The 17,725-nt window shown below is 44.3% G+C and overlaps 1 protein-coding gene across 1 annotated transcript; it reads left to right on the plus strand.

Moving 5' to 3' along the window:
- Positions 1-1,275: 1,275 nt before the first annotated feature.
- CIDEB (cell death inducing DFFA like effector b) lies at positions 1,276-17,439 on the plus strand. Its single transcript, XM_040338486.1, has 5 exons — positions 1,276-1,429; positions 2,495-2,639; positions 8,650-8,799; positions 13,155-13,342; positions 17,217-17,439. Exons 1-5 carry the CDS (start codon positions 1,389-1,391, stop codon positions 17,350-17,352), a joined length of 660 nt encoding a protein of 219 aa, XP_040194420.1. The 5' UTR covers positions 1,276-1,388; the 3' UTR covers positions 17,353-17,439.
- Positions 17,440-17,725: the final 286 nt, after the last annotated feature.

A 17,725-nucleotide genomic window follows, 5' to 3' on the forward strand; every position in this document is an offset into this window, starting at 1 on the left:
AATGCAACCTGTAGAATTTTTTAAACGTCGCCTATCAAGATTTTTAAGGGTAAAAGTTTGACGCCATGCCACGAGCGGGCGCAATTTTTAAGCGTGACATGTTGGGTATCATTTTACTCGGCGTAACATTATCTTTCACAATATATAAAAAAATTGGGCCAAATTTATTGTTGTCTTATTTTTTAATTTAAAAAAGTGAATTTTTTCCAAAAAAAGTGCGCTTGTAAGACCGCTGCGCAAATACGGTGTGACAAAAAGTATTGCAATGACCGCCATTTTATTCTCTAGGGTGTTAGAAAAAAATATATAATTTTTGGGGGTTTTAAGTAATTTTCTAGCAAAAAAAACTGTTTTAGTCTTGTAAATCCCGAATCTGAAAAACAGGCTTGGGGCTTAAGTGGTTAAATGGATCACGCCCACCTTCCACCTACTTTGAATTAGGCGGGCTTACGCCGAGGAATTTACGTTACGCAGGCGCAACGTTGGGAGCGAGTGCTTTATGAATACTGTGCTCGCCGCTCTTCGATACGTCGGCGTATATTCGATACGCTACGCCGGCATAACTATGCGCCGATCTACCTGAATCCGGCCCGTAGTTTGTACTTGTGATGCAAAGTGGATTTGCCTTTCGTAAATAACCCCCAATGTCTTATTAAATACTCTATTCTGTAATTTCCAGTGACTCTAAAGCTTCATACACACGATCGGATATCTGATGGAATCTAATCCGATGGATTTTTTCGTTGGATATCCAGTGAAGCTGACTTTCATCAGTCTTGCCTACACACCATCAGTCTAAAATCCAACCGTGCCCAAATGCGGTGACGTAAAACACTACGACGTGCTGAAAAAAATGAAGTTCAATGCTTCCGAGCATGCGTCGACTTGATTCTGAGCATGCATGGATTTTTGACCGATGGACTTCCACACAGACGATCGTTTTTTTTCTATCGTTTTTTTATCCATAGGAAAATTTTAAAACATGTTCTATTTTTTTTCACCGATGGAAAACAAAGTGATGGGGCCCACACACGATCGATTTGTCCAATGAAAACAGTCAATCGGTCTGTTTTCATCAGACAAACCGATCGTGTGTACAGGGCTTAACAAGCAAAGTCCACGGGACTTTCATGACACTGTCTTCCGTAAGACTGAGGTTCTGCCCTGTATGCCTTTTCTTCATCATGATGGTAGAGGTATGAGTCATGGATATATTACCTCACAGCTGGCTCCTGTTCCAGTGTCGCAATGCCCAGTCTAATCCTCAGTGATATTCCAGTGAACTTTACCCCATGTTTGTCTGTTGGAAGGTGTCATAGTCCATCACAACTGACTGAAAACCAGGACTGTAAGGAACCAACAACCTAGTCTGCTTTCAGGAGAAAGACATGGATTTTATTTCAAATCTTGGCCCATCGGCTTTAATCAAGTATGTCATTTTTAGCTTTTACTATGACTGTCAAATCAATGTTTACAAACTTGCTGATACAAGGACTTTTAGAAACATACAGTATATGTACAGTTACGTAGTTCCCAGATGTGTATAGATTTATCATTTTCTTTTAAGTTCTTCGCTGTGTTTTTATTCTTTGTATATTTATAATTACTGTATTTATTGGCATATAACACTCACTTTTTTACCCTGAAAATAGAGGGTAAACTGTGCCTGCGTGTTATACGAAGGGGGCTGTAGAACGTTTTTTTCCTGATACTTCCCTCTTAAAGTTAGAGTGCGTGTTATACGCCTGTGCGTGATATACGCCGATAAATGCGGGTATGTTTAATTCGTATGTAGCACCGCGCCCCTGTGAGATACGACATTTCGTTCTACCGTATGTCCTAACGTGTAGTAGAATGACAATAATGCTTCAGTTGCCTTAAAGGGGTTGTAAAGGTACAATTTTTTTTTGCCTAAATAGCTTCCTTTACCTTAGTGCAGTCCTCCTTCACTTACCTCATCCTTCCATTTTGATTTTAAATGTCCTTATTTCTTCTGAGAAATCCTCACTTCCTGTTCTTCTGTCTGTAACTACACACCGTAATGCGAGGCTTTCTCCATGGTGTGGAGTGTCGTGCTCGCCCCCTCCCTTGGACTACAGGAGAGTCAGGACGCCCACTAACACATAGCTCCTTTCTCTATCGGCAACGTAGAGAGCGTCCTGACTCTCCTGTAGTCCAAGGGAGGGGGCGAGCATGACACTCCACACCAGGGAGAAAGCCTTGCATTACTGTGTGGAGTTACAGACAGAAGAACAGGAAGTGAGGATTTCTCAGAAGAAATAAGGACATTTAAAAGCAAAATGGAAGGATGAGGTAAGTGAAGGAGGACTGCAAGGTAAAGGAAGCTATTTAAGAATTTTTTTTTACCTTTACAACCCCTTTAACTGGACTTAATTCATGATATTCATTAATTTATTTTTTATATATGTTGTCTATGAAAACATGGCACTGGCTGTTAACAAACCCTAGAATACTTTGTGAATTTGTATTACAGGTCAGTATCCTCTGTAGGGTCAGAGATATCACGGAGAGTGAAAACAGCGTCTGCGCCACCTCAGAGACCCTTTCGTATTTGTAGCCATGACCGCAGTGTGCGAAAAGGGGTTACTGCTGGAACACTCCGAGAGCTTGTAGCAAAGGTAGAGGAGATTATAGTGAATTATGAAGAGATTTTGTTTTTATCGAATCCTGTCATTAACAGGCTGTAACACCTGAGTGATATTCTCAGTACATATATATATTCCAAACAGTAATGTGTTATTTTGACATTTTTTTGCTGTCAGTGCACCATTGGAAAATTTCCCTTCACTTTCTGTTCCAGACACAACAGGAGGTTAGAGAAAATCTCCCAAAGTGAGGGGAATTCCTCTCTTAGATAGTTGTCCCCAGCAGGGGCGGACTGACAACTAACTCATGGGGCAATAGGAGTTTATGGGCCCCCGGGCAATAGGAGATTAAGGGGCCCCCCGGGCAATAGGAGATTAAGGGCCCCCCCCCCAGGCAATAGGAGATTATGGGGCCACACAGTATACACACACAGACACACAATCAGGGCTCAAGTCCTGCGGGAACGCGTGGGAACGGAGTTCCTGCACTTTTTTCACAGCAGGAACGCAGTTCCCTTTGCAGGACTAGAGCAGCCGAGCCGCCCGAGCCAATCCTTCACTAAGCGGCGATGCCCAGCTCGAGTCACTGTCAGGGGCAGGCGAACCTTAGTAATCCTTTATGTTACTGGCCGCTTCCTGTATATGGATTTATCAGGTAGTGTGCGGGTATTCCTTCACTTCCTCAATGCCGCAATGTCTCCTGGGAGCTTTTGTCATTCTTCCCAGGAGACATTGCGGAGGTCTGGAACTTGCTTAAAGTTCTTTCTATATCCCGCGATAACTTGCATCAGACCTCCGCAATGTCTCCTGGGAACAATGACAAAAGCTCCCAGGAGACATTGCGGCATCGAGGAAGTGACGGAATACCCGCACACTACCTGATGAACCCATATACAGGAAGCGGCCAGTAACATAAAGGATTACTAAGGTACAGTGGATCTAAAAAAAAAAAAAAAACATGCGGTTTAGTAATTATGCATATGAGCGTATAATTTTTTTTTTTTTGGTGGGGGAGTGGATCTTGGGTGGGAGTTCCCACACTTTTTTCCCCAGGACTTGACCCCTGCACACAATACACACACAGTATAAATAGACACACTTAAATGGTACTGCAGAGGCGGGAGCAGCTATAATCTAATAATTTTTTAAAAACACAGATTTTTACATACTGTCCCTGGTTTTACTGAGGCTGGCAACCCTGATGGGGCCCCCTAGTGGCATGGGGCCCTCGGGCAATGCCACAAACCCGGACCCTCGGGCAATGCCACAAACCCGGAAGACATGCTGAGGGCAAGATGTCAGCTCCGGGCTCCGACACGGGGGCTTCGTTCTGAGGCAAGTATTTCATATTGAGCTAGTACTAGCTCATTATGTTTTTGCCTTGCAGGGTTTTTTTTGCATATGTGCGGGTATACAACCGTCTTGATGTAATTTGCCAAAGGAAAATCACATACTATGTTAGAAGCTCGAGAAATTTTTTCCATCCTGAACTTTCAAATTTTCTCGTCGCTATGGTCAAAAAGGAATGTCGATTTGATCCCACTTATGATTAGGAAATCAAACATTATTAAAATTAAATATTTCAAATGAAATTCTGCTAGTGTACAGCCAGCTTAAAATTTTGGATTTCCCTTTCTTTCTTCCTCAGTGACAATGGTCACAGTACAAATGGAGCGGTGAATCTCCGCAATGTTATGGCTACTATCAGTCCAACCGAGGTACACATGAAAAGGTACAGTATCTCACAAAAGTGAGTACACCCCTCACCCCTCACATTTTGTAAATGACAACACTGAAGAAATTACACTTTGCTAGAATGTAAGGTAATGAGTGTACAGCTTGTATAACAATGTAAATTTGCTGTCCGCTCAACATAACACCCAGCCATTAATGTCTAAACCACTGGCAACAAATGTAAGTACACCCCTAAGAGTAAATTGGGCCCAATTAGCAATTTTCCCTCCCCGATGTCATGTGACTCATTAGTGTTACAAGGTCTCAGGTGTGATCTGAAAAAAAGAATAGTTGCTCTACATAAAGATGGCCTAGGCTATAAGAAGATTGCCAAGATCCTCAAACTGAGCTGCAGCATGGTGGCCAAGACCATACAGCGGTTTAACAGGACAGGTTCCAATCAGAACAGGCCTCGCCATGGTCGCCCAAAGAATTTGAGGTCATGTCCTCAGCGTCCTATCCAGAGGTTGTCTTTGGGAAATAGACGTATGAGTGCTGCCAGCATTGTTGCAGAGGCTGAAGGGGTGGGAGGTCAGCCTGTCAGTGATCAGACCATATGCTTCACACTGCATCAAATTTGTCTGCATTGCTGTCGTCCCAGAAGGAAGCCTCTTCTAAACATGATGCACAAGAAAGCCCGCAAACAGTTTGCTGAAGACAAGCAGACTAAGGACATGGATTACTGGAACCATGTCCTGTGATCTGATGAGACCAAGATAAACGTATTTGGTTCAGATGGTGTCAATCACGTGTGGCAGCAACCAGGTGAGGAGTACAAAGACAAGTGTGTCTTGCCTACAGTCAAGCATGGTGGTGGAGGTGTCATGGTCTGGGGCTGAATGAGTGCTGCCAGCACTGGGGAGCTACAGTTCATTGAGGGAACCATGAATGTCAACATGTACTGTGACATACTGAAGCAGAGCATGATCCCCTCCCTTGGGAGACTAGGCCGCAGGGCAGTATTCCAACATAACAACCCAAAACATGCCTCCAAGATGACCACTGCCTTGCTAAAGAAGCTGAGGGTAAAGGTAATGGGCTAGCCAAGCATGTCTCTAGATCTAAACCCTATTGAGCATCTGTGGGACATTCTCAAATAGAAGGTGGAGGAGCGCAAGGTCTCTAACATCCACCAACTCTGTGATGTCGCCATGGAGGAGTGGAAGAGGACTCCAATGGAAACCTGTGAAGCTTTGGTGAACTCCATGCCCAAGAGGGTTAAGACAGTGCTGGAAAATAATGGTGGCCACACAAAATATTGACACTTTGGGCCCAATTTGGTTATTTTATTCTTAGGGGTGTACTCACTTGTGTTGCCAGTGGTTTAGACATTAAAGGAACACTAAAGGTTCGTTTTTTATTAGATCAATTGATTGCTGTAAGCTAGAGCATTTAAATATCACTTACCTCGTTTTTCCTTTTGACCTCCAAAATACAGTAATCCAGGTTTGAAAATGCCATTTCCTGTCTCTCCTCTTCTTGCTTTCCACCAGCATCTGAGCCGTTTTGCATGGTGGAAAGCAGAATGTGCTCACCCCCTCCCTATGACTACATCCCTGCGTGAAGATGCTCTCTTATCCCTCACAGGCATGGAGGATAAGCCTAATGGGAACTGTAGTTCCCATTTAGCCGTGATGTAGCAAGAATGAATGTGCACTGCAAACCAGGAAGTCAGTGAGAATAACGAATCAGGAGTGATGGAGGTGAATAAAACAGCTTGATTTCAACAGGTATCAAACTAGTTATAATGCAAAACATTACTTTTTACTTTATCAGCTACTGTCAGACTTTAATTTAAGAGGAAAGTATTTTTGTCTTTACAACCCCTTTAATGGCTGTGTGTTAAATTATTTTGAGAGGATAACAAATTTAAGCTGTACACTCACTACTTTACATTGTAGCAAAGTGTAATTTCCTCAGTGTTGTCACATGAAAAGATATAATATATTTACAAAAATGTGAGGGGTGTACTTACTTTTGTGAGATACTGTAACAATTGTGCAGATGAATTAAGTAAGAATTGTCACCCTTGAAAGAAGATGCCTGTGAATACCCATTGGTGGTAGGATCTGGAGGTATGCTTAAAAAACATGAAATATAAAGCACAGAATTAACAATGAAGAGATTCATTTTTTGATATTACAGGAACATGTGGAACAGCATATTTTCACTTGGATCCGATAAATCACTTTGGCTGGTAATTGTTACTAGTGTAAGGATAATATTCCTCAGAAAGTGAGATTTTAACCACTTGACCTCCGGAAGAGTTACCCCCCTTTATGACCAGGACACTTTTTGAGATACGGCACTGCGTTATTTTAACTGACAATTTGGTTGTTGTGCGACGCTGTACCCAAACAACATTTATGTAATCTTTTCCCCCCACAAATAGAGCTTTCTTTTGGTATTTGATCACCTCTGCGTTTTTATCTTTTGCGCTATAAACAGAAAAAGACTGAAAATTTTGAAAATAAATAAATTAATATATTTTTTACTTTTTGCTATAAAATATTTGCAAAGCGGGTTGTCGGCTTTAAAACCGCATCTATAATCATTCTGGGCAAAGAGGGCAAAATCAATTGTTTTAAAGTGGATGTTTTTTTTGATGTCACAATGTAGAGAATAAGATTTCCTATCATCTGTGCCCAGTCTTGCCACACAGAGTTAATCCAGCTCTGAGCAATCCTCTTTTATTGTTCAGTGAAAATTAACAGACTTCCAGATAAAACCCTGTCTAAATAAAAAGTCCATTCCTCTCTCCTTGCTTTGAGTGACAGGTTATTTACATATCTAGCTTGGACATGTTTATCATATGTTATGTTATGTTTATCATAATATGAGGTGATTCACAGTTCATTGTATATTACCAGGATGTGTTATGTGGGGGAGGGGTGGATTTCTCACGTTTTATACTGTGGATCACCTCATATTATATATTATGATAAACATAACATAACATAACATATGATAAACATGTCCAATATGTAAATAACCTGTCACTCAAAGCAAGGAGAGAGGAAAGGACTTTTTATTTAGACAGGGTTTTATCTGGAAGTCTGTTAATTTTCACTGAACAATAAAAGAGGATTGCTCAGAACTGGATTATTTTTGGGTTTACATCCACTTTAAGGCTCTGGCCCGGATTCACATACATTGGCGCATATTCATGCAGGCGTTGCGTATATAATATACGCTACACCGACGCAGCGCACAGAGGCAAGCACTGAATTCACAAAGCACTTGCCTCCAAATCTACGCTGGGTTTCTTAGTCGTAACTCGTTGTAAGTGGAAGTGGGCGTAAAAAATGCAAATGAGGTGTGAACCCATGTAAATGATGGATTGAGCGTCATAGAGATACAAATAACGTACGGCGCATGCGCCATCCCGTGGCCGCATCCCAGTGCGCATGCTCAGAATCACTGCCTAAGATACGTCGAATCACTGCCTACCACGTGAACGTAACCTACGCCTAGCCATATTCACGAACTACGTAAACGACGTAAAATGCGACGGCTGTGTTCCCTGGTCCATACCTTTGCATGAGTTGCGCCTCCTATATGGGGAATAACTTTACGCCGGACGTACTGTAAGTCTTACGCAAACCGCGTATATTATGCGCCGGGCGCAACTACTCTTGTGAATTGGCGTATCTCCCTCATTTGCATATGTGCATAGAAAATCAATGGGAGCGGCAAATGCGCCCAGCGTAAATATGCGCCAACGATACGCCGGCGTAGGAAAGTTACGTCGGTCGGATGAAACCTATTTTCAGGCGTATCTCAGTTTATGGGCACGGCGCATAGATACAACGCTGAATACTTACACTTACGCGGCGTATCTCGGCGTAAGTGCTTTGTGAATCCGGGCCAATATCTCTGAAGGTGTGTGAATGTGGGAAACACCTGATTATAACCACTAGGTGGAGCTGAGGAGCATATTCCCTTTCTATGATAGTCAGCACTGACTAGTGGCGATTGGGTTGTATTTCCCCCATTCACACATTCTCAATCTGCAGAGAATACAATTTGAGGACATTCGATTTTGCTTCATTCACACAGAAGAAATTTACGAAAGAGGTAACATTTCTTAACCTTCACTCTTTCTTCTGCATTTTCTATAATGTAACATTACTCAATGATCAAACGGGGAAAGTGAAATTCCCTATGAGTGGCTGTAGCAGTGAGCAGCTGGGTACTGGGGTGCAGAAATCCATTCACTGGAGTATCAGAAAGATACAGGAGACTCTGCATTGCGATGCTGATCTTTATTGAGCTCATTATAAAAAGCCTTTATTCTGTTTCTGGACAGGCTATGGACGCTTTCTTCTTCACAGGAATTGTGGGTTTAGTTCTGGAGGAAGATGGCACGATGTTGGATACAGATGAGTTTTTTGAAACAATTGAAGAAGGTTCGGTGATCATGGTTTTGGAACAGGGGCAAAAATGGAATCCAAAAAAGGTGCCAGTATATTTAAATCTGTGCTCTTTATACTACTTTGTATCAGTTGCAGGTTGTAAGACAATCTTTTGATAACATTTCACTGGCATGCAAAAACTGTGCGGTTGAGCCCAGTTTTTACCACCCCTCAACCGCTCCCCCTTCCACTGCAGCGCTAGCAGCTGGGGTTGTAAATACGCCATATCTGTGATACTTTGCTTCGCTGCCATGGCAGGAATTATGGGCCAGATCCACAAAGAGCCGCCGTAACTTAAATATTCTGATTTAAGTTACACTGCCGCAAAATTTCTACCTAAGTGCCCGATCCACAAAGCACTTACCTAGAAATTTTCGGCTGTGTAACTTAAATCCGTCCGGCGCAAGGCGTTCCTATTTTCATGGGGCGAGTCCCATTTAAATTAGGCGCGCTCCCGCGCCGGACGTACTGCGCATGCTCACGACGTCATTTTCCCGACGTGCATAGCGCGGTTTTACGTTACGCCGAGTTTTGTGAATCGCGCCGGGTAAAAAAAGTTGCGTCGGGGAAAAAAAAAAGATACGGCGAAAAAAAAAAAAAAAAAAATAACAGCGTCGCGGGTAAGAAGGGTCTACTTTTACAAGGTGTAAACAGTTTACACTTTGTAAAAGCAGCCCTAATTTTACACATGCAACTTAATACTTACGGAGAAAAAACTAAGCGTAAAAGCTTCGTGGATCTCCGTAAGTGCTAATTTGCATACCCGAGGCGGCATTTCGACTCGAAATGCCCCCAGCGGCGGATGCGGTACTGCATCCTAAGATGCGGCAGTGTGAGTCTCTTACACATGTCGGATCTTCTGCCTATCTTTTGAAAACTGATTCTGTGGATCAGTTCCATAGATAGAAACAGGGATACAACGGCGTATCAGTAGATACGCCGGCGTATCCCTTTTGAGGATCTGGCCCTATATACCCTGTCGAGTTCAGTGGGCTCTAACATCCACAAATCATGACCCTTTCAAATGATTAGGGCCACAATGCAACCACCACGCAGCCGCACACAACATGCGTAGTTGTGGCGCAGTATTTCGACATTTAGGGGGTAACACAGGTGGTGAGAAGGCAAACCAACGCTTTCTTTCTGATGAGCGATCTGAATGTACATCTCTCTTCAGCGAGCAAAGCATGTGTAAATGAGCCCTAATAACGCTTACCAAACAATCCGCAAAGCAAACATTTGCTCTTTACATGATTACTATGTGGTCTAGTGCACACAGTGAGCTAGATTCAGCATTGATTTACGCCGGCGTATCTATAGATACGCCGCGTAAATTCAAAGCTGCGCCAGCGTATCTTCTTTCTGTATTTAGAAAGCAAGATACGCTGGAATTAGGCTAAGATCCGACTGGCGTAAGTCTCTTACACCGTCGTATCTTAGGGTGCATACTTACACTGGCCGCTAGGTGGCGCTTCCGTCGTTTTCGGTGTAGAATATGCAAATTACCTAGATACCCTGATTTACAAACGTACGTGCGCCCGGCGGAATTTTTTACGTCGTTTGCGTAAGACTTTCCCGGCGTAACGTTGCTCCTGCTTCTATAAGGCGCACGCAATGTTAAGTATGGATGTCGTTCCCGCGCCGAATTTTGAATTTTTTACGTTGTTTGCGTAAGTCGTTCGCGAATAGGGCTGGACGTAATTTACGTACTTTGGAGCAATGCACACTGGGATATGTACACGGACGGCGCATGCGCCATTTGTAAAAAACGTCAATCACATCGGGTCACCACCCATTTACATAAAACACGCCCCCCTCATACGCCGGCCCCATTTACGCTACGCCGCCGTAACTTAGGAGGCAAGTGCTTTGTGAATACAGCACTTGCCTCTCTGATTTACGGCGGCGTAGCGTAAATACGATACGCTACGCCGCCGTAACAATGCGCCGCCCTACCTGAATCTAGCCCAATGTGTTTGCTTGGCCTGTGTCACCTCATCTGTAATGTTTGGCAAGTGTTACAACTTGCAAGTCTTGTCTAAAGGCTTCATTTATCTTAGGTTCACACCTATGCGTTTTTTGTGTGCGTTTTGCAGTTTGCAGAAACGCACTATAGTCTATTTAACATGCGTTTTGCAGCCGGTGCGTTTTTGGAAAGGGTCGGTGACTTTTTTTCCACCATTTGCGGGTAAAAGACTTCAATGGAATCGCACCCAAAATGCAAGTGTTGTGCTTGTGATGCAATTTTTGATGTGTTTTGCTTTTTTGATTTTAACACTGTATATAGCTGGTTGCTAAGCAGGGAGGCGGGAAGCTGGCCGCCACGTCCTTAACCACTTAAGACCCGGACCAAAATGCAGGTAAAGGATCCGGACAGTTTTTGCGATTCGGCACTGCGTCGCTTTAACTGACCATTGCGCGGTCGTGCGACGTGGCTCCCAAACAAAATTGGCGTCCTTTTTTCCCCACAAATAGAGCTTTCTTTTGGTGGTATTTGATCACCTCTGCATGTTTTTTTTTGCGCTTTAAACAAAAATAGAAATAAGCGTTTATCGATTGGTTTGCGCAAAATTTAAAGTGTTTACAAAATAGGGGATAGTTTTATTGCATTATAATAATACATTTTTTTTTGCTACTAATGGCGGCGATCAGTGATTTTTTTCGTGACCGCGACATAATGGCGGACACATCGGACAATTTTGACACATTTTTGTGACAATTGTCATTTCACAGCAAAAAATGCTATAAAAAGGCATTGTTTACTGTGGAAAATTACAATTGCAGTTTGGGAGTTAACCACTAGGGGGCGCTGAAGGGGTTAAGTGTGACCTCATATGTGTTTCTAACTGTAGGGGGGCGGGGCTGGACATGTGACGTCATTGATCGTGCTTCCCTATATCAGGGAACACATGATCAATGACAGCGCCACAGTAAAGAACGGGGAAGCTGTGTTAACACACAGCTCTCCTCGTTCTTCAGCTCCGGGGACCGATCGCGAGACTCAAGCGGCGATCGGGTCCGCGGGTCCCTCGGCCACGGTCATTAAAAGAGCTTCGGACCGGGTCGCGGGCACTCGCCCGCGACTAACACGGCTGGCCACTAAAAGAGGACGTACAGGTACGTTCTTGTGCCCAGGCGTGCCATTCTGCCGACGTATATGTGCAGGAGGCGGTCCTTAAGTGGTTAAAGTGGATGTAAACTTGAATTTTTTTTTGATGTCACAATGTACAGTATAAGATTTCCTATCATCTGTGCCCAGTCTTGCCACACAGAGTTAATCCAGCTCTGAGAAATCCTCTTTTATTGTTCAGTGAAATAAAACTGACTTACAGAGAAAAACCTTAGTCCGTTCCGCCCCCTTGCTGTGAGTGACAGGTTATTTACATATCTCATGCACTAGCCTGGAGACAGGCATTCTTTTTTTAATTCCCACCCCCACTTCTTTTCTGAAGTCATGTGGTTACTTTTCTGGATTTTGGCTGGATGTTAGTGATCATAGCAGAATTTAGTGTAAGGGGAGTGTAGAGGTGGGCGGGGAGTCTACTGACATCACGACTCCACCCACCGAGCTCCAGGCATCAGACCCACCCACAGAATCTGCAGTTTTTCAGTTCTTATAACAGACAGAGGGGAGACATTTGACAGGTAAGGATACATGCAGGAGGCATGTATATCCCTATAGATCAGCACTAGTTTAGAAAGGATGAGAGTGGGTTTACATCCACTTTAACAACCGATGAGTCATCAGCTGTCAGCAGGGTTCCCCGCTGACAACTGAATGTAAAAAAAAAAATTGCAAAACAAATGCCGTGGGGCTCCCCCCCAGGTCCATCCAAAACCCTTCGGGTTGAGTATGGATTCGGAGGGGAACACCCCCCCCCCACACCAATTTTAAAAAAATAGGGGGGAGGGGGAAAACAGGGGCCTGGGAGAGCAGGATAGCGAAAGGGAGGCAGCGGGAGCGGCGTGTGGAGGAACTGATGCCCTCCATTTACCTTATGCAGCCGCTGAATGTCTGTGGGAGGGAGAGGAATAGAAGTAGGCATTCAGCGGCTACATGGAGCAGGGCCGATCCGCCCTATAGGCTCACTAAGCAACTCGCTGGCTGCATGGGAGAATTTTGCTTAGGGTCCCAGGGAGGTCAGGATCGGCACTGACATGGAGTGATCAGTTCCTCTACATATCACCGCCCTCCTATCCAGAAATTAAGGGGGCCGCAGGGAGCATTGGGCCAGGTCACAATGGCGATCCCTGTACATACGCCTCTGCTTTCTCAACTGCTGTCTCAACACTTCTGTGAGCTTAGCCTAAAAGATATCTCATGTAGTAGATGTTCTCCAAATAGGTGCGTTGTATGCATGTATAATGTAATGTTCAGCCTGCACCTTTTTCTCTACAGGGTGTTTTGTCATACTCCTTGCAGAACGAGAAACCAAAGAATAGCCGGGATATTGCACGAATAACATTTGATGTCTACAAGCTAAACCCGCGTGATCTGTTTGGTAGTCTGAATGTTAAGGCCACCTTCTATGGGTTGTACTCCATGAGCTGCGACTTCCAATGTCTGGGACCCAAGAAAGTGTTCAGGTGAGAGACAATATAATGCAGGGCTTTGTAGATATGGCTACTCTGCAGAGGTTCTAAGCTGAAGTTTAGTCAAAAAATGTATTTTTTCCCCTATAGCTGCACTCACATGATTTGCATGTAATGGAGTATGTCCCACATAATACAGGTTGTTACTTAATGAGGAAATCTTTTCTGTAGGGTGCCTGGTCCTCTTCCTGGTGCTGAACTTCCAGCATGCAGGGCCGATCCTAGGCAGGGTGCACAGGGTGCATTGCACCCAGGCGCCTGCAGAGATGGGGGCGCCAAAGTGGCAGAGTTTTCCCCTCCCTTCTCTCCTTGTTTGTGTCCATCCATAACTAGTGTTCTAAGCATAGGTGTGTGTCTGTCCAGAACTGATGTGTCTCTGACCATCTCTTTTACCATGTCTGCAGTCTCTGACCGTCTCCTGTACTATGTCTGCAGTCTCTGATCATCTCCTGTTCTGTGTCTGCAGTCTCTGACCGTCTCCTGTACTATGTCTGCAGTCTCTGATCATCTCCTGTTCTGTGTCTGTAGTCTCTGATCATCTCCTGTACTATGTCTGCAGTCTCTGACCGTCTCCTGTACTATGCCTGCAGTCTCTGATCATCTCCTGTTCTGTGTCTGCAGTCTCTGACCGTCTCCTGTATTATGTCTGCAGTCTCTGACCATCTCCTGTACTATGTCTGCAGTCTCTGATCATCTCCTGTATCATGTCTGTAGTATGTCTGGGGCTCTTTCTAACAGACTCTCTAACAGAAGCTCTCTCTGTGTCCATCAGAGAGGCTGCCCTCCAGGACCCAATAAAGTACTCTGCTTCTCTTCCTGTATTTTGTTCATTGTTAAGAGATCATGTAGGGATCCCAGGGTAATGAGGACTTTGTGGGGGAGCATTTCTGTGGTTGAGTCATTGCCATAGAAACATTTGTTAAAAGGGGAGGAGTTAGTATAAGGACCACGCCCACGTGAGGGCGCCAGAAATATTTCTGCACCCAGGCGCCTGTGACCCTAGGATCGGCCCTGCCAGCATGGCAGGGGTTAGTAGCTCTGGGTCTTCGGGCTAAATGGCATTAAAGACATCTGAAGGGGACTTGCCCCCTCCTCTCTTCAAATCCATTGAGAAAAGCCCATACATTGTTTACACTCAATGTACCACAATCTCCAAATGGGTGAGAACTAGATGAATTCCACATTCCCCATTCTAATATATATATTTTATTTTTATATATTTATATAGCTCCAACAATTTATGCAGCAATTGATATACTGTCTATTCACATCAGTTCCTGTCCTTGAGGAGCTTACATTCTAAAGTCTCTATAACTCACACATACATAACTTACAAAGTAGGGCTATTTTGGAAAAGAAGACAATTAATATACCCGCATGTCTTTGTAGTGTGAAAGAAACCAGAGTACCTGGAGGAAACCCACGCAAGCTCAGGCAGGACATGCAAACTCCATGCAGATAGTATCCTAACCAGAATACTCTACTGTTGCTGTCTCTGCCACAAGTAAAATAAATGAAAGGAAATCTCCCTAATAAGGACAGAGTAGTAACATTTTAACAAAGGCTCTAACCCTTCTGCATTCTATCCATGGACACTGATGAGGCTGCACTGATGAGGCCGCACTGATGGGCATTGATGAGGCTGCACTGCGGCGGCACTGATAAGCTCCACTAATGGTCACCGATGAGGCGGCACTAAGTGGAACTGATTGGGCTGCACTGATAGGCAGCACTGATGGGCACTGATGACCTGCACTGATGGGGCTGCACTGATAATCAGGGCACTGATTATCAGTGTAAATGTGCCCTGTCAGAATTGCTTGTTACTGGCTCTCCTTTCCTCACACTGTAACAGCGTGTGAGGAAAGGACTACGATAACCGGCAAGTCTGTTTACATCTTCATTTTTATTTATTAAAGAGGAAGTAAACCCTCCTAACAAAAAGGGGAAAAAAAAACCCTGCAAGACAAAGGCATAATCAGCTAGTATGCATAGCATACTAGATGATTATGTATTACTTACCTCAAATCAAAGCCACAGCAGCGGTCCACGTCTCCCCCTTCGGCCGCCGACATGTTTTCCCGGAGTGACTTCCGGGTATCGCGGCTCTGGCGCTGTGATTGGCCGGAGTCGCAATGACGTCACTCCCGCATGCACGGGAACGGCACAGTACAACTGAAGCACGACTGGCTTTTCCGACAGGAAAACTGCGAGGAGAGCTTTTGGCCGGGAATCCCGGCCGTGTGTATGCTCCTTGCAGTTTTTCCGACGGGAAAACTACCCAAAACCACTGTACCAAAAAAGAGAATCTGCTCTCTTTTTTTCCCACTGGGATTCCTGGCGGAAAACGTCCATTTTTGTTATCCTGTGGGGAAAAACTCAGATGGAGCATACACACGGTCATCCAAGTTTTCCCGATGGGAAAACCGAACGTCTGTACGGGGGAAAAGTCGAGAGCAGTTTCCCGGTTTTCCCCTCTGGATTTTCAACAGATCTTTTCCCGTTGGGAATCCCGGTCGTGTGTACTAGGCAAAAGAAAAAAAAACATTTAGAAGGGAAATCGAAGAAAAAGGTAAGTGAACCAACAATGCACTAGCTTAACCACTTCCCGCCCGGTCAATAGACAATTGACGTCCGGGAAGTGGTTGTGAAATCCTGACTGGACGTCTATTGATGTCCAGCAGGATTACATGCTGGCGCGCGCCCGTGGGGGCGCACAGCGCCCGCGATCGGTGATGCGGGGTGTCAGTCTGATACCCTGCATCTCCGATCTCGGTAAAGAGCCTCTGGCAGAGGCTCTTTACCACGTGATCAGCTGTGTCCAATCACGGCTGATCACAATGTAAACAGGAAGAGCCGTTGATGGCTCTTCCCCACACTCGTCTGACAGACGCGAGTAGAGGAGAGACGATCGGCGGCTCTCCTGACAGGGGGAGTTTGCGCTGATTGTTTATCAGCGCATCCCCCCCTCGGATTCCCCCCCCCTGGACCACCAGGGAAGCCCACACTGGACCACCAGGGAAGGGGGCAGTAAAAAAAAAGAAATTAGAAAGATGCCAATCAGTGCCCACAAATGGCCACTGACTGGCAACATGGGCACTGGGATAAACAAGTGATGCCCAGTAATGCCCTCAGTACCACCCCTCAGTGTCCATCAGTGCCACCCCTCAGTGTCCAGTGCCACCCCTCAGTGCCCACCTATCAGTGACCATCTGTGCCACCCATAAGTACCCATCAGTGCCACCCATAAGTGCTGCCCATGAGTGCCCATCAGTGTCGCCTATGAGTGCCCAGTGCCACCTATGAGTGGCCATCAGTGCTGCCTATGAGTGGCCATTAGTGCCACCTATGAGTGCCCATCAGTGCCGCCTATGAGTGCCCATCAGTGCCGCATACCAGCGCTGCATATCAGTGCCACCTCACCGGTGCCCATCAGTGCCACCATATCAGTGCCCGTAATCGAAGAAGAAAACGTACTTATTTACAAAAAATATAACAGAAAAAAATAAAAACTTTATTTTTTTCAACATTTTCTATCTTTTTTTTTAGTTGTTGCGCAAAAAATAAAAATCGCAGAGGTGATCAAATACCACCAAAAGAAATCTCTATTTGTGGGAATAAAATTATAAAAAAATTGTTTGGGTACAGTGTGGCATGACCGCGCAATTGTCATTCAAATTGCGACAGCGCTGAAAGCTGAAAATTGGCTTGGGCAGGAAGGTGCGTAAGTGCCCGGTATGGAAGTGGTCCGTTAGAGGAACCTATTTAGAAATGAAAAAACAAACCTTTACAACCCCTTTAATGATAGAGGTAGATAAGTGTAACAATATATTTATAACAAACCTGATTTATGTGTTTACTTTACCAGAGAGTTTTTAAAAGTCCTATCAAAAGGTCTTCAAGGAGTGGGGCGCTTGCTGCTTGCTACCTCTGGATTGATAAAACGCCTGCTGGATGGATCAGACCATTGGCAGAACAACCGAATCTGCGAATATGAAGGTTGAAGACCCAACATGTACTTTCCTCTCCATAATCCATGCGTCTCATTACTTCTAGTGTAATGGTTGTGCAAATACGGGATGAAAAGAAGACTGAATGATGTATTTAATGAAGCTATTTGCCAAGAATATATACTTTATACAAAAGCACACACATCCATATGCATATATACTTACAATGAACAATTTTATAAAATCAAAAAAACAGATGAATATTAATAGAAACAAATGGATCAGCGGCTTTAATATAAAACAGTCTCAGAAAAGTCATAAATATGGGATGGGTGTTTCACCATCCATCAAAATCGATGAGTATACTGTAAATATGAATGTCAGCAAGGATTGTTAGACTATCAGAGTTGATATAGCGGTTTAATTA

This window comes from Rana temporaria, chromosome 2 (genome assembly GCF_905171775.1).
Source record: "Rana temporaria chromosome 2, aRanTem1.1, whole genome shotgun sequence".
In the NCBI taxonomy this organism is placed as follows: Eukaryota; Metazoa; Chordata; class Amphibia; order Anura; family Ranidae; genus Rana; species Rana temporaria.